This window comes from Microtus oregoni, unplaced genomic scaffold (assembly GCF_018167655.1).
Source record: "Microtus oregoni isolate MIOR12 unplaced genomic scaffold, Mior012 000028F_ref0000031, whole genome shotgun sequence".
Taxonomy (NCBI): domain Eukaryota; kingdom Metazoa; phylum Chordata; class Mammalia; order Rodentia; family Cricetidae; genus Microtus; species Microtus oregoni.
The window spans coordinates 17357246-17374963 of record NW_024543087.1 but is presented as its reverse complement, the minus strand read 5'-3'; the positions used below and the strand labels follow the sequence as shown (position 1 = coordinate 17374963).

General features: G+C 45.8%; 1 protein-coding gene across 1 annotated transcript; it reads left to right on the top strand.

The window, feature by feature from the left end:
• The first annotated feature begins 669 nt into the window (after window positions 1–669).
• On the top strand, window positions 670–4358 carry LOC121464445 (IQ domain-containing protein F1-like). Its single transcript, XM_041677443.1, has 3 exons — window positions 670–2036; window positions 2352–2453; window positions 3918–4358. The coding sequence occupies exons 1-3, from the start codon at window positions 2034–2036 to the stop codon at window positions 4356–4358; spliced, it is 546 nt and encodes a 181-aa protein (XP_041533377.1). The 5' UTR covers window positions 670–2033.
• The last annotated feature ends 13360 nt before the right edge of the window (window positions 4359–17718 follow it).

The following is a 17718-nucleotide window of genomic DNA, read 5'->3' as shown; positions in this document are numbered from 1 at the left end:
GAGAACAGCAGAGGATATGCAATTCATCTCCACATGTTTTTAGAAATAAAAGTTGGCCTCTTATCTTCTAAAATTGTTTTGAAAATACTGCACATATATAGTTTTTGTTTTTTCAAGACATGTTTTTTTCTGTGTACCCTTGACTGTCCAGGAACTCACTCTGTAGACCAGGCTGATCTTAATCTCAGAGATTAACCTGCACCTGCCTCCTGAGTGCTGGGATTAAAGGTGTGCCCCACCATTGCCTAGTCACTAACTTTATTTATGTGTCTGCCTAAATGTGGATGTCACGTGGGTGCAGTGCCTGTGGGAGCCAGCAGAGGACACTAGTTGCTTGGAACTGAAATTGACAGGCAGTGAGTTGCCGGGTGTGGGCTCTGAGAATTAAACTCAGATTCTCTCTAAGAACAAGTTCCGCCCAGAATGACACCAGGTATCTGAATGACGCTAGGCCAGTATTCTACCCTGAAGCAGGTCCCTGTAGGTGTTTTGATCGTGATCTCAGTGTTTTCTTAGAAAGTGAGATTTCTCTGCTGTTAATGTAGCTCATTGCCAATGTCAGCTGACCTCTGGTGAGGCTTTTTTTTTTTTAAAGATTTATTTATTTATTATGTATACGGTGTTCTGCCTGCGTGTATGCCTGCAGGCCAATTAAGGGCACCAGATCTCATTATAGATGGTTGTGAGCCACCATGTTGTTGCTGGGATTTGAATTCAGAACATTTGGAAGAGCAACCAGTGCTCTTAACCTCTGAGCCATCTCTCCAGCCCTCTGGGGAGGTTCTTGTGGCAGATGGCAAGTGCATATATAAGAGAGAGTGATTACATCACCCAATAGGAAGCCAGAAATTCAGGGGTGACCCCTGCAATAGTCCTTTCCAAGGGTAGCAACTTCAGTGACATAAGGACCTCCAAGTAGACTCTGACTTACCTCTTAAAGATCTTTTTAAAATTTAAAAGATTTTAAATGGCACCTCCACCCGTGTGTGTGTGTTGAGAGGTTAAAAAACAATGGTCACAAATGCCTGTACATTATCCTTTCCAAATTGAGGCTAATGGATCTTTCTGTCACTTTGCTTCCACAGCCTGCCTCCTGCATCTCACGCACACTTCTAGCCTGACATGACCCCCTCCTTTTCAGTATACTCCCCCTTTTCTATCCTAACCATATACATTCTGAAAGCACTGCCCAGTGACTCCTGGGACCAGGCCTCTGGTGGACTCCTGGCCTCATGCTGTCAAGGTGGGTCTTTGGGAGGTAAGATCAGCAGAAAGGGCGCCCTCAGGTAGCAACTGCCTTTCGCCTGTCTGGCATTTTCAAGGGCAGAAGAAGAAGACTGAACCCAGACCTGAGATGGAGTCCAGGCTGGTTCTTGGGGTCTCCTGGGCACCGAGTGGGTAGGGTATGTCCATCATTACGCTCTTAGTCTGCGCAAGTGCAGTCACAGTGATCCAACTTCCTTTCCTAACAAATGTCTCTCAGTAGTAAAGATCAACTCATCGTTTCTATTTTTTGAGACTAGCTCAGGCTGGCCTTGATCCCAAAGCAATCCTCCTGCTTCAGCTTCCTAAGTGCTGGAATTACAGGCATGAACCACCATGTCTGACTTAACTCACTACATTTTAATATTTATATAATATTTGAAGGCATAAGCAGTTTGCCTCTGTACCTCCCTGAATATGCCTGATCTTGTCCGAAGTTATGAGCAGACTATAAATCATTAAACCCTCCTCCATTGGTGAATATTCAAAAGTGCAGGTAAGTGTTGTTACCATTGTTTCACTATCCACCTTTTTGTCAATGGGCCAGTGATTCTGGTGATTTGGCTTTGATTTGATTTGATGTGGAATTTATGGCAGAAAAAAAAAAGGACAGCACTCTGTCTTTTCCTTAGACAGGACTCCACTGCTGCCTGAGTCACAGCTGCCCTTGTGACATCATGAGTCACCCTCTGCTCTCAGCTCATGCCAATCCTGGAACAGCACAAACCTGAGGGGATTTGAACCATCTACACCCAGTCCATGTATGAACAATGGTAAGAAAGGGCAGACACATCAGGCTTGTTATGTCTATAAATCTCACGATGAGGGACCCCTCTGATAACTCAAGAGTCTAGGAAGCAACCGGGCAGTGGTGGCATATGCCTTTAATCCCAGCACTCAGGAGACAGAAGCCAGCCTGGTGTACAGACTATGTTTCAGGACAGCCAGGAGTACACAGAGAAACCCTGACTTAGAAAACCTAGGGGGAAGAGAGTCTGGGATGCTCTAGAAGCTGGGGATGTGTGGGGTGCAGAACAGTGAGGGAGAGATGGTAACCCCACTCTTGATTTCCCCAATTGCTGGTACAGGATGAAAAACAGTCAAAGCCTGAAGACCTTAAAGAACCTACTGGCCATGTTCCTCGGGAGAAGCAGCCAGATGATCTATCCTCAGACACGAAGAAGGCAAAGGTAGGAGGAGATTTGGCTTGGGTGTCTCTGGCCCTTGTTCTTGGTGTGGTACCAAGCTAAGCATAGGAATAAATGATTTCCCCATGTTTCCGTTTCATTTTCAGCCTAAAACTCTGGTTCAGAAATGGAAAGCAGGGGGCTGAAGAGAAGGCTCAGCGATTAAGAGCACTAGCTACTCTTCCAAAGGACCCAGGTTCAATTCCCAGCACTCACTTGGCAGCTCACAATTGTCTGTAACTCCAGTTCCAGGGGATCTGACACAGACATACAAAACAAGAAAGGAAGGAAGGAAGGAAGGAAAAAAAAAAAAGGGAAGCATATGTTAGTGTGGAATTGGGCAAACTATGACCTCCCAGACCAAAGGCCTGGGGCCGAGTCTGGGATGTGCTTGTGGAATGGAATAGCCAAGATGTAGGGAAGTTGGTTTAGACTTGAGTGTGTATTGGTTGGGCGTGGTGGTGCATGTCTTTAATCCCAGCACTTTTGAGATGGAGGAAGGTGGGTCTCTGCGTTCAAGACCAGCCTGGTCCAAGGCTGTTAAACAGAGAAACCTTGTCTCAAAAACAAACAAAACAAACCCCAAACCCCCAAAACCAAAACCAAGCAAGAATTGTGTGTGCATGTTTACACTTGTGCACACAAGTCTGTTTGTCAAGATAAGAAGTGTGAAAGTCACGAGGAAGCCAAACTGGCCTGATGATGCACTTCGATAATTCCAGCACTTGGAAGGGGAGAGTGAGATGGACACCAGCAAAGGCTACAGAGACCTTGTCTCGACACATCCCAACACACGCACACACACACACACACATACACATGCACACGCACACATACGCATACACACATGCACGCACACACACACATGCACGCATACACAACACATGCACGCGCACGCATACGCACGCGCGCACACACGCATACACACGCACACACGGCGGGGGGCAGAGTGTGAAGAGAAGAATCAAGAACAAGAGAGATGAGAGATTGAAATATATGAGTTGGGGGAAATGTAAGATGAAGATTCAGCAAGAGGAAGGGAAAAGGTCAAGGACAGCGGTAGAGTCAAAGAAGAGAGGAACAAATGAGCTACCAGACTCCAGGAGGGCCTAATGGGAATGGTCCTGGCTAGGTGGGCAAGCTCACCAGGACATAACCATTTGATAAGTATGTGAGTCGCAGGTTTTGATCTCAGCCTGCTAACCTAGGCTGTAGGAAAGCTGGAACGCCAGGGCGGGAGAGACAGACTCAAGGAACTAGGGGAGCTGCTAGTGACCTGAAGGCGGAGGTGGCAATGGCAGGACATTGATCCAGTCTTCCAGTTCCCAGCCAGTATCCTGACCAAGGCTATTCATTTCAGCTGGAGAGGGAGGCAGGTACTGTAGGGAATCAGGGCCTTTCTTGGCATATCCTTGGGCTGAGGCAGATGAGGAAATTCACTGAGTATCTCCTCTTTTTCCTTGCAAGCCCCAGAAAAAACAGGATCTCTCTGACAAGACCTCAGTTATAAAGATCCAAGCGTGGTGGCGTGGCACACTGGTCCGTCGGGCGCTGCTGCACGCAGCCCTCAGGGCCTGGGTCATCCAGGGCTGGTGGCGGCTGATCCTGACGAAGATGATGGAGAAGAAGCGTCAGTCGGTACTGGATGCCTTCCAACGGGAGCAGTGGGCAGTGGTCAGGGTGCAGTCCTGGATCCGCATGTGGCGAGTCCGCAGGCGGTACTGCCAGGTGCTTAGGGCTGTCCGAATCATCCAGTCTCACTGGAGGTGCCACATCTGCGCTTCACGGGGTGTCATCAAGGGCCACTACCGAATTACGGCCAGCCAGATGCATCTTGAGCTGGAGATCTTACTGGGCTCGGGGCCTTGTATTGTGTCCGAGTGTATTCCCCTCCCAATAAAGCAGTGAGGCGGTCTTATGTGGTTTCTCTGTCTGACAAGTTTCTGGAGGGCATGAGGGGAGACACTAACTCTGAAGAGTGGCAACCCTGGGTTCCTGTCTCCCTTCTGGACTAGCTCTTCAACCTCAGCTTCTGAGTCAATCAGACACCCCAACGGGAAGCTGTTAAGACAGTCCTGCAGAATTCTTATTCCCGCTTTTCCCCTGAGCCACCAATGGAGATTAGGTTCATGTCTCCACATCTGGCCAATGTGGGAGATTCTATGGCATTCTGCTGCAAGCCCCATTCTCTATGAGTGGCCAGGCCTCAGGCTATACAGACCCAGGAGCTGAGGCTCAGGTCTGTTTTCCTCTGCAAGGGATGTCCAGGCAGTGCTGGGCTCTCTGAAAGTCTCCTTCTGTGACATATTATTCCCCAGGGTGGGATTAGGGCCAGGTGATGGTAAAATGCCAATGACAGCCCAAGCTAGTCTCCCTGCCCCTCTTCCGCTCTGGGTTTTGCCGTCCCAGAGACTCTTACAGAAAGGGAGGGTCTCTGAGACCTGGGTCTTTCCCTATAAGACTGTAGGCTCGGAGCCCCTGTCCAGCTCTATTGTATTGACTTCCCTGGCCAGCTGGTCCTTTGGCACATAGAGGTTCTGAGGTGCTGCCCAGAGGTGTCCCAGGTCAGCTGTTCTTATATTTAGGCATGGTTTCTCTGTTCCTGTCTGCCCTGCCCTGTGTCTGTTCAGAGCCTTGGTGTTTTCTTCCCACTCTGAAGGACTTCTCCGGTCTTGCCTCCTTTTGTCTTGTGTTCAGTGTCTCAGGGAAAAGCCCCCTAAGAGCCTGAGTAAAATCATGGGTTCTGCCTCTCACTGTTATTTGGGCATGGACATGTCAATTTTTTCAGCTTCCTGAGCTGGGGCTTATGATCCCTGCGTTTCAGGATTGAATATCAGGTACAAATTTTTGCCTCTTCCAAACTTCTCATTGTATTCTTTTTTTAAAATGACTTTTTAAAAGGTTTATTTATTTATTATGTATACAGTGTTCTGCCTGCATGCCAGAAGAGGGTACCAGACCCCATTACAGATGGTTGTGAGCCACCATGTGGTTGCTGGGAATTGAACTCAGGACCTCTGGAAGAGCAACCAGTGCTCTTAATCTCTGAGCCATCTCTCCAGCCCCTCATTGTATTTTTTAGACATATACATTGTCAATTGCCTCTCAATAAGAAACTAGAAAATACTCAGGATCAGCAGCAAAGACGCAGACTTCAAATACCGGTGACTGAAAAAGAAGCGGCCAACTTTGACCTGCTGTAATAAATCTAGAGTCTGACTGGCTGGGCATGGTGGTACAAGCCTGTAATCTGAGCACTGAAGAGGCAGAGGAAGGAGGAAAGCTGTAAATTCAAGGCCAGCCTGGTCTACATGGCAGTTCCTGGGCTAGCCAGAGCTGTGTAGCGAAACTCTGGACGGAGATGAGAAACACATCTGTACCAACAATGTGCAGGCATAGCTGAACCTGCTTTTGTATCTGCATTGATACCTGTGAGTTCGTGAGTCTGTAGTGAGCCTCTCATCCCCAATGTAAACTCAGCCCATACCACTGCTCCCCTTTCCAAATTACTCTTTGTTTTTTCAAGACAGGGTTTCTCTGTGAAACAGTTCTGGCTGTCCTAGAACTCACTCTGTAGACCAGGCTGGCCTCAAACTCAGAGAGATCTGTCTACCTCTGCCTCCCGAGTTGTGTGATTAAGGCATGTGCCACCACTGCCTGGCTTAAAGAATTTATTTTAAAAATCATGTGTCTATGTCCGTATGGAGATGCAGGAATATGGAGGTGCCTGTGGAGACTGAAAGAGGTTCTTGGCTCTTCTGGAGCTTGAATTATATGTGGTTGTGATCCACCGGATATGGATGTTGTGAACCGAACAAGTCCCCTTCGAAGAGCAGCAAATGCTTTCAACCACTGAGCCGTTTCTCCAGCCCCATATTTCTAACTCTTAATTTTGAGTAGGCGATGATTTCTGATTCCAAAACAAATGGGCTCTTCCTTGTATTGGACAAGTCAGTGGTTGCTGTCAGCTTCTCTCCTGCACAGATCTGTCCCCACCCTGCTGGAGCAGTGACAGACCCCCACCCCCAGGCGAACGCTGAGCTCTCTGCACTTCAGGTGGCTCAGGCTTCTGCTCAGAGTCCTGCGACTCTGCAGAGATACTCCTCATCAGCCGGAGCTGGAAACATGCTTCGTGCCTCGTCTCATGATGCTCAAGTTCTGACTTCTCCAGACCACGGACACCTTTTCTCATCCCACCGGGCACGATTCACTGTAGCCCTAATAAGCTAGGCTTGGCTACCCATCTCCAGGATGCCAATTAAAGAGACAAACAATGGTGAAAAGTGGAGGGGATTGATCCAGTGTGGCCACAGTCCAGAGAGACACAAATAAGGGATCCCGTGACTTCAAGTCTGCCTTTGGGGAGCTGGAATTAGCTTAAGGTTTAAACAGAACTGGGGCAAGGAGCAGGAGGTCTGTATAATTTAGCATCCCTGGTCTAGGTGTGGACTCCTCGACCATTGCCTTAGTTCTGGTCCTGCAAGGCAGTCTACAGAAGTCCCTCTCGCGTGAGAGGGTTGTTCTTAGGGAATGGTGACTTGTGCTCCAGCGTGCAGCCTTGTTTTCATAGATCACTGTTATCATCTGGGGTGGGCTGTCTTCGAGGGTTGACAGCTCCTGGAGTCTAAGGTGACCACATGTTTAGGTCAGTTCATTTGTCTCTGTGCCTCCAGCCTTGAAGAGGATGAGATATTCAGATACTCCTTGGGCAACTAACAGTTGACCTGCAGAGATAGCCAGGAGTTTAAAGGGGAGGAGACAGACATGAACGAAGGCAAAGATGCCAGGTTTTTTCCTTGGAACTGTTATAGTTACCTTGTGGGTGCATGTGAGGAGGGGTCAGTGGTTTTTAGAGCAGTTTCTAAATGCATGTTTCAATGATATGACCTTGGACCCCTCCTCCCATAGCCTGGGTCCTCTGCGAGTCTTTCCTCCCATGGCGGTGCCTTCCTGAAAGATCTGGCATCTTCCTTGGCTCTGAGCCACCGTGATTCTCTTTTCCCATAATACCACCTGACTCAGTAACTTTCAGGATTGTTCAAGGAAGGGACAGGAAAAAAAGAGAAAGGATAAGAGACAACCAAACATTCTGTTACAAAGCAGAATCATGCCATCTACAGAAAAAACAAAACAACAACAAAAAACAAACCAAACTTGCTGGCATCGCCTCTCCAGCAGGCCAGAGAAACTGGAGGGAGATGTGGAGTTGGCCGCTCTGCAAACATACAGGAGCCTTATCTGAGGGGACAAAACTTAATTCTTCTACTCTCTCTTTCTGGCTTAATCCTTTTATACCTCCTAAGACAAATATCTCTATGCAAGAAGGGAATCACCTCACAACCACAAGTTACACATTTTCCAAAAACAAATTAAAATCTTTACATAGGAAGAAATCACATCGTGGTCACAAGTTACATGTTTTTCTTAGAAGCCCACAAGGAGTTAAACATTTCCCTTTATATTATTTCTCCCACGGTAACATCTTCACCCCAATGGTTCTTTTATTATGGTTAACAAGGTTTTAAGCACGCCGTGTGTGCTTCAGCCAGTTCCTTTGTACTGGCAGGCAGTTGTTTGCGGTCCCAGAGCAGCAGAATCCTAGCCTGTTCCTGCTCTACAAAACCTTTAGACAAGTGCTCAGATGGCCATCTGATTTTCTTTACACAAATAGGGTCATTTGGTTTCCTTTCACAACTTTGTTTTTTCAAGGTACACACCGAAAACTGTGATTAATTTTGTAAGCCACATGACCAAAGATCTCAGACCTAACTGTAACTGGCATTTTCTTTGGTCTGCCAACCAGATACCAAATAAAGACATGGACACTTTTTATTATAAATGCTGACCTCAATTTAGGTTTGCCCCCCTAGCTCTTTTTTAAATTAATTTAACCTGCTTCTATTGCTATATGTTTTGCCTTGAGGCTTTTATCTTTCATTCATTCTGTATGTCCTACATTACTGCTGCTTCTGTGTCTGGATGGCTGACGTCTGCCTGACTGGCCGGCCCTGATGTCTCCTTTTCCTTCCTCCTCCTTCCTCCTCCTGAACCTGAATTCCAACTCCTGTTTATTCTTCCTGCCTGGAATTTCCACCTACACCTCTTCCCTCACTATTGGCCATTCAGCTTTTTATTAGACCAATCAGGTGCCTTGGGCAGGCAAGGTAAAAGAGCAACACATCTTTGCTTAGTTAAATATTCTGCAGCACCTAACCTTGGGTGCAGGGATAGAACTGCCTTTTTTGATCATCAGCCTGTTTTTTCACAGAATTCATGGGTCTATCATGTATGAAACTTCCTTGTTTTTATTTTCCATCCTCGACAAATCTCACATCTCTAAGTGTTCTTGTGCTATAAAAAAATCTTCATTATGATCTGTAATTAAATTGCCCAGTGAGAAGTGAGATTTTCCCATGAAACAATCACGCCATATTAGATACAGTGGGATCCTTTCACGTAATAATCACACCATGCCCGATACAGTGAAATCAATAGCAGCAAGTAGGACAAAGCACAACAGAAACAAGAAGCGCTCTGGAGACATCCAGGGCTTTGTCTCTCTGGGATGCATTCATTATAGCTGTGCTATCCAGGAAGCTTCACTCCACAAGTTCCATTGCTGATTGCAGCTCCCCCCAGCATGGCCACTACCGAAGAGTGAAATTAATATCCTCAGTGGATGGAAGAGACTTCGTCAGGCACAAGATAACTATCATCCAAGAGCCATTAGGAAGGAACACGATAGGCCATTAATGGGCGGGGTGAGAGGACACACCAAGTGCAGATTCCTGAGTGGAGCATTTGACATGGAAGAACCCCTTAGATTGCAGTTCAAAATGGCAGAACAATACAAGAGAGGCAACGGCGAAGAGGTTCCGGGCATCATGACTGAGTCCCCGAGGAAGGAAAGCAAAGATGGAGAGTAGCTCCATTAAAGTATGGGCAAGATCCCTAAAGGGACTCGCTGGCGCTTCAAAGACGAAGGGAGACAGACGGTGCTCCACGTTGGTCACAGTGCAGTGTGATAATGGCAATGTGATGATGGATGAAGATAACATACTTAGTAATCAAGGCTGGCGTGGGTGCTCTCAGCAGTAACACTGGGGGAGAGAAGAGTATAGTGCAATGCTCTGACAGAGATCAAGGAGCACTGAGCTTCCTGTGACTCCCAAATGTCACTCAAACAGAAGAACAAAGTGCAAGGCACTTTCTACAAAAAAGACAAGGTCCCATGTAACTCAACTTAAGAGTAGTTCTATCTGAAGATGGCCTTGAACTCTCCGTCCTCCTGTACTCCCTCCTCCCTGAGTGCTGGGGTTACAAGTGCACAGCACCACACCTAGATTTTTATGTGGGTTCTGGGAATAAAGTTCAGATCCTCATGTTTGTGCAGAAAGCACTTTTACTTGGGCTGTCTCCCCACCCATCTATGAAGGTGTTTCTGGGGAGTTAACTCAAGGATAAAAACAAATTCAAGAGCATGATACAATATGCGTCGATGGACAGATGTCACTAAGATTAATTTGTTTTTTGATTTTTGAAACAGGGTTTCTCTGTATAACAGCCCTAACTGTTCTGGAACTCACTCTGTAGACCAGGCTGGCCTTGAACTCACAGAGATTCATCTTCCTCTGCCTTCTGAGTGCTAGGATTAAAGGCGTTTACCACCACCAGCTGGCAAGATATCACTAAGATTTATTGTCACAACCAAACAAGATTTTTTTCTATATGTAGATTTCTATAAAATAGTGCAATCTCAGAAGATGCCAACACAGGAGGCTGCCGGAGGCGGGAGAGCAAGGGGAGACTGGGCTGAAATATTTTTGGTTATTTTTTCCCCCCTGAGATAGGGTTTCTCTGTGTAGCCCTGGCTGTCCTAGAACTCACTCTATAGACCAGGCTGGCTTTGAACCCTGCCTATGATTCATCTGCCTAAGCCTCCTGAGTGCTGGGATTAAAGGTGTGCACCACCACCACTACATTGCTGGGCTAAAGTTCTTGCCTGATTTGGAGCACAAATGAGACTTTTCATAGATTCTCTATGTCAAATAAAATGTGCTAACATTTGGTTATTTTAAACAGTTTGGCTTCAAAGGCCAGATTGCTGTTCTCTCTCTCTCTCTCCTTTTCCCTCCCTCCCCCATTCTCTCTCTCTCTCTCTCTCTCTCTCTCTCTCTCTCTCTCTCTCTCTCTCTGTGTGTGTGTGTGTGTGTGTGTGTGTGTGTGTGTGTGTGTATTGAAATAAGTTCTTGCTATGTAGCTTTGGCTACCCTAGAACTCACTGTGTAGTCCAGGCTGACCTCAAACAGAAATTCACCAGCCTTTGTCTTCCAAGTGCTGAGATTTGAAGTGTGTAACACCATGCCTGGTCAGAGTCTTAAGATTTTATGTGTGTGGGTGTTTTACCTGCATGTCTGTCTGTCTATGTACCACTTGTGTGCCTGGTGTCCAGGGAAGCCAGAAAGGAGTTGGATTGCCTGGAACTGGAGTTACAGATGATTGTGAGTCACTCTGTGGGTTCTGGGAATTGAACTCATGTCCTCTGGAAAAGCAACAAGTGCTCTTCACCCTGAAAATGTGCTGATGTTTGTGCAAGCACAGGAAGAACGAAAGGGATCTCTTCCGTGCAGTTCAGAGGCTGTGTTACCTAAAGCGGAGATCTAAAGGACAGCAAGTCACACAAGCTGGAGCTTTGTTTTTATAGCACATACAGGAAGCCCAGGAGTGGGCAGTGCAGGCCACTGTGGTGGAACTCATGCGCCCGCTAAGTTCTGCCCCTGCCCTCCTCACTGCATTAGAGGCTGATCTTTCTTTAAAAAAAATATATTTATTTATTTATACAATATTCTGTCTGTAAATAAGTCCTCACCTGTCTATACTCCTAACTCGCTGGCTAACCAACTTGGCGGCGGGTGGCATCCTTACTTCTGCTGTTGCTTCCCTGTCTGCGTGAGGAGACATCTGTTCACATCTTTCCTGGATTAGCATCACACGCAGTGGCAGAGGGCAGTCCCAACCCCAGTGTCAGATCCAGGCAAACAGATCCAGGCCTGGCCTTTGCGTTCACACTAGGGCAGTTCTGCTGGGCCATTTCTGCATCAGAGGCTTCCATGGTACCTATTAGCGTGGGAATATTATAAATAACTGAACATGAATGACTTGGTGAATTAATTCTGTGAACTCCAAACTATCAAATCTTGCTATTTATGGAATAACTTGAATAATCTTTTTTTTTTTTAAAAATGTTTGTTTGTTTGTTTATTTATTTATTTATTATGTACACAGTATTCAGCTTCCATGCCTGCAGGCCAGAAGAGGGCACCAGATCTCATTACAGATGGTTGTGAGCCACCACGTGCTTGAACTCAGGACCTCTGGAAGAGCAGTCAGTGCTCTTAACCTCTGAGCCATCTCTCCAGTCCTAACTTGAGTAATCTTATACTTATTGTAAAAAAAAATTAAAGTTTTAGTTTAAAACCTTCTAGATGATTTAACTGGCAAACTCTACCAAACATTTATAAGTAAATACCAATTCTGCATAGTATCCTCCCCAAAATAGAAGAAGGGACACTTTCCCAGCTAATTTTTTTGAGGTCACGCAGCTTTTAACCCCAGCACTTAGGAGGCAGAGGCAGGCAGATCTACAGAGTTTGGTCTACAGAGTGAGTTCCAGGACAGCCAGAGCTACACAAAGACTTGATCCCAGATGGTGCTAACTGGGAAGTAGTGGGACTTTTGAAAAGTGGGGCATTGTGGAAAGTTCTTGGGTTCTTAGCTTAAGAAAAATATGTGATGCTCACAGAGTCCAAAAAGGCGTCAGATCCCCTGGAACTGGAGTCGCAGATGGTAGTGAGCCACCGTGTGGGTGCTGGGAATTGAACCCAGGGTCAGCTGGGAGAACTAGTGCTCTTAACTGCTAAGCCATCTCTCCAGCCCTGGTTTGATGCCTCTGAAGGGGACTGTGGGATACCTATCTTCCTCTTCCTCTTTGTTTTGGCTTGTCTGACTCTTCAAGCTTCATGTGTTCCCTGAGGGGACTCTAACAGACCCGAGCAGGGCAAATGTGGTTCTGGGCAGGCCGTGCCCTTCTCCCCCATTCCCTCTGCCTTGCTAAAAGCCATTAGGTTACATTCCTGAAACTAGCCACCAAGTTCTATTCCCTTATTTGTCCACTTCCTCCTTCAAAGGCTGACCACCAAGGTCCAGCTATCAAAGTGTTGAAGTTCAGCAATCAAAAGACTCCTCTGACTCACCTAATTAACATGCCCAATTAAAATGAAACATCTCATCCTAACTCGAGCTTTCCCCTTTTCACTTTATTTATTTATTTATTTTAATTTTTTGGTTTTTTTGAGACAGGTTTCTCTGTAGCTTTGGGGCCTATCCTGTAACTCACTCTGTAAACCAGGCTGGCCTCAAACTCACAGAGATCAACCTGCATCTGCCTCCTGAGTGCTGGGATTACAGGCGTGCATCATCATCTTCTGGCTCCTTTTTTTTTTTTTTTTTTTTTTTTTAACCTGTCGGCTCTTTATCTGGAGGCAGTCCTTTATCGTCTTCTTGGTCCCTGGACAAATATCTCTGACCCCTCTTCTTTGTCTTTTTCTCCTTTTCCCTCACCTTCTATCTCCTGTCTTTGTCTCTCTCTTTTGTTTTTGTTTTTGATTTTAAGACAGGGTTTCTCTGTGTAGACCTGGCTATCTTGGAACTCATTATATAGACCAGGCTGGCCTTGAACTCAGAGATCCACCTGCCTCTGCCTCCTGAGTGCTAGCATTAAAGGTGTGTGCCATCTGGTTTGTCTTTGTTTTTTATTTTTTGCCCTTTGTCCCTGTCGGGCAACTAATCTCCTTTGTGCTGATAACTTGGTCTTGGGGGTACCTTTCACACCCTGTACCAGAAGCCTAAAAAAATGGGGCTGCTGGATCCTGGGCAGAACCCACAGGCCTGTAAGCCCAAATAAATACTTTCTTAGTGCCTGAGCTGTAGCTCTGTGATAAAGCATTTGCCTAGCTTACGTGAGGCCTTGGGTTTGAGCCTTAGCCCTGCCAAAAAGCCAGATTCAAACCAAACCCAGCAACAACTAAACTAAAAAAAAAAAACAACAACAAAAACCAAACTTAGCAAAAGATCCCAAATCATGACATGGAGACTTAATATTAGCCATGATTGCTCAGGTTAGTTAGTGTAGGCTCGTTTCTTGCTAGCTCTTTTAACCTAACCTGTTTCTCTTTATCTACCTTTTGCTTTTCTTTCCTTTTGTATTTCTTACTTTCACTGCTTCTCATGTCTGACTGCCTGGTGGTTGCCTGGCTGCTTGCCCTGGGTGTGCCCCTCTCTTTCTCCTACTTCTCTTCTCCTCCCTCTTCTCTTTCCTCTCAAGCCTAGATTTCGTCTATTTATTCTCTCTGCAGCCTTGCCCTGCCTGTCCTTTTCCTGCCTAGCTATTGGCCATTCAGGTTTTTATTAGACCAATCAGGTACCTTAGGCAGGCAAGGAGAAACAAATGCAACTCATTCTTACCTAATTAAGCACGCATCCTTACACGGTTAAACAAGTGCAGCACAATGAAATGTAACACACCTTTACATGGCTAAAGTCATATTTCAAAACATAAATGAATGCAACACATTTTTACTTAGTTAAAATAATATTCCACAACAGTTCAATGTCATCTTTAGCTACATAGCAAGTTCAAGGCTAGCATAAGCTTCATGAGATTGTGTTTTCAAAAAAGAAAGAACAAAACCCTAAAATAACAATGAAAAAATTAATAGAAAATGCTTTCATGTGCTGGAGTGGTGGTTCAGTGGCTAAGAGCACCGATTGCTCTTCCAGAGGTCCTGAGTTCAATTCCCAGCAACCACATAGTGGCTCACAGCCATCTGTAATGAGATCTAGTGTCCTCTCGTGGCCTGCAGGCATACATGCAGGGAGAACACTATATACATAATAAATAAATCAATCTTTAAAATAATGAAAGAAAATGCTTGAGCCATGAAGGGTGGCACATGCCTTTAATCCCAGCACTCAGGAGGCAGAGACAGGCAGATCGTTGAATTTGAGGTCATTCTGGTCTACAGAGCGAGTTTCAGGACAGCCAGGACTACACAGAGAAACCATGTCTCAAAAGTCAACCAACCAATAAATTAATCAATCAAATAAAATAAATTTTAAAAAGGAAATGCTTGTCTTTAATGAAATATTATGTATTTCACCGCTGAAGTTTTTTTTCACAGTGCAGCTACTGTGTAAAATATTTGGCGCTGCCAAACACTGCTATACATCCATGAGCACACCATCTTTAACTGCTATACACCCACGAACACACCATCTTTAACTGCTATACATCCGTGAACACACCATCTTAAACTGCTATACCTCCATGGACACACCATCTTTAACTGCTATACATCCATGAGCACACTATCTTTACTGAGGATATTCATCACTTGGGAGACAGCTACAGAGTTCTCTTAGATCCCCCCTTGATATTTCCCCTAAATGCGTCATTGTGCCCTGGATTATTTTTATCTGAGATGTGGGTGGCCGCTCTTCACTTGCTTGATAAATACATCTAGACATACGGAAACCACTCTCATTTTCTCATGGAAAAACTGACAAACCATGGCTGCTGTGTCTCTGATCTGAGTTCAGAATATATTCAGTGAGGATTTGTATACCAGTGGATGTCTCATGGTAGCACAGGAAGTTTGCAGCAAAACACGACATTATTTAGGGTTCAGAATTACTCCTTTCCCTCATGACTTTACAGAGTACAGATGTTAGCTACAAGCCCCATGGGTTTGCTTTCTTTTTCCTTAAAGATTATTTTTATGTGCATTGGTGTTTTGCCTGCATGTCTGTCTGTGTGATGGTGCCAGATCCCCTGGAAGTGGAATTACAGACAGTTGTGAGCTGCCATGTGGGTGCTGGGCATTGACCCCAGTTCTCTGGAAGGACAGTCAGTACTTTCAACCACTGAGCTGTCTCTCTGGCTACCTTAGTTTTGCTTTTTAAAGTCTGGGTTTAATTCATCAAGAAACATGAAGACGTAAGAGGAGACAAATATTATTATTTTATTTTATGTGTATGGGGATTTTTCTCGCATGCATATCTGTGCCTGCTGCCCACAGAGGTCAGAAGAGGACATCGGATCCTCTGGAACTGGACTGACAGGAGATTGAGAGCTGCTATCAGGGCTGGTGACAGCACCTGGTCCTCTGGAAGAACAGTCAAAGTTCTTAACCACCGAGTCATTTCTCCAGGCTCAGAGAAAAAGGCTTCTAAAGGGAAGAGGGGATAGAATGTGTGTGGCATGAAACCAGAAGGGGTCTGTTGGGGAAGCGAAAGGACCAGCAGGAGGGAGGCAGAGGGACTGCAGTGTTGGAAGAGAATTAACCAGAACAAGGACCTGGTGTGGTATGTACCTATAGTCAAGTATTTGTGGGGTGGAGGCAAGAGCATCGGGAGTTCAAGGCCAGGCTCAGTTACATAGTGAGCTTGATTTTTTTTTTTTAAAAGAGACCTGTAGATTTTTTTTTAAAAAAATATTTATTTATTTAACCTGCATGCCTGCACATATACCAGAAGAGGGCACCAGATCTCATTATAGATGGTTATGAGCCACCATGTGGTTGCTGGGAACTGAACTCAGGACCTCTGGAAGAGCAGCTAGTGCTCTTAACCTCTGAGCCATCTCTCCAGCCCTTGTTTTGTTTTTTGTTTTGTTTTGTTTTTTTTTCAAGACGGGGTTTCTCCGTGTAACTCTGGCTATCCTGGAACTTGCTCTGTAGACCAGGTTGACCTCAAACTCAGAGATCCACCTGCCTCTGCCTTCTGAGTGTTGGGATTAAAAGCGTGCACCACCCCTGCCCGGCTATGTAGCGAGTTTGAGAGCAGCCTGGGCTGAATGAGACCTTGTCTCAAAACAAACAAGCAAGCCACCACCCCAAGAAAACCAAGAACAGGGTTGGGGCTCAGTTGGGAAAGTGCTTGCTCCACAATAGTGAAGACTTGAATCCAGCCTTTAGCACCCATTTAAAAGCCAGGGGCGGTGACACAGATGTGTTCTTCAAGCACTGGGGAGGTGGGGACAAAAATCCCCAGGACTTGATAGCCAGTCCGTTTAACTGAATTGGTGAGCTTCAGGCCAATGAGAATCTAAAGACAGAAAACAAGTGTGGGGCCTGTGAGATGTCTGGCGGATAAAAGTGTTGGCCTTGTAACTGGGACAACTTGAGCTCGGTACCAGAACCTGTGTAAAAAAAATAAATGGATTTATCCCATACTTTTTCAGACCTAGGCCAGCTGGCCTTGGTGAGTTCCCAATAGAACATCCCCATTGTCTTAGTGTGTGACTGCACCCCTCGTGGTCCTGAGTTCCTTGCTCGTGCTCCGTCTCCTTCTGCTCCTGATTTGGACCTTGAGATTTCTGTCCAGTGCTCCCATGTGGGTCTCTGTCTCTGTCTCCTTTCATCGCCTGATGAAGGTTAATATTCGGACAATGAGGAATACTGAGAATTCAAGAACAATTGCAGTGGGTTTTTGATCCTACTGCACGTACTGGCTTTGTGGGAGCCTAGGCAGTTTGGATGCTCACCTTACGAGACCTGGATAGAGGTGGGCAGTCCTTGGGCTTCCCACAGGTCAGGGAACCCTGATTGCTCTTTGAGCAGAGGAGGGAGGGGGACTTGATCGGGGGAGGGGGAGGGAAATGGGAAGCAGTTGCGGGGACGAGGCAGAAATCCTTAATAAATAAATAAATTTAAATAAATAAAAAAAAGAAAGAAACTGCCAATAAATAAATAAATAAATAAATGGAGGCCGGGCCGTGGTGGCGCACGCCTTTAGTCCCAGCACTTGGGAGGCAGAGGCAGGCAGATCTCTGTGAGTTCGAGACCAGCCTGGTCTACAAGAGCTAGTTCCAGGACAGGCTCCAAAACCACAGAGAAACCCTGTCTCGAAAAACCAAAAAAAAACAAAACAAAACAAAAAAACAAAAATAAATAAATAAATGGATTAGTGTTCCTATGTAATCCTAGCACTCCTATGGAGGGAAGGGGCACAGAGAAAAGAGAATTTCTTTGTAGTTCATGGGCCAGGTAGCCTAGAGCATGCCGCATGGCAGAAACAGAGAGACCCTATCTGAACAAGGTGGAAAGAGAGAGCTGAGTTATCCTCTGACCTCTGGCAGGTACACCTGAACACACACACACACACACACACACACACACACACACACACCACACGGAGGTGGGGCTCATAG

Bases quoted from the DNA above. Each gene is read 5' to 3' on its own strand.
- LOC121464445 (XM_041677443.1), top strand. The intron at 2,454-3,917 runs GTAGGAGGAGAT...TTTCCTTGCAAG, and splicing joins CAGACACGAAGAAGGCAAAG to CCCCAGAAAAAACAGGATCT.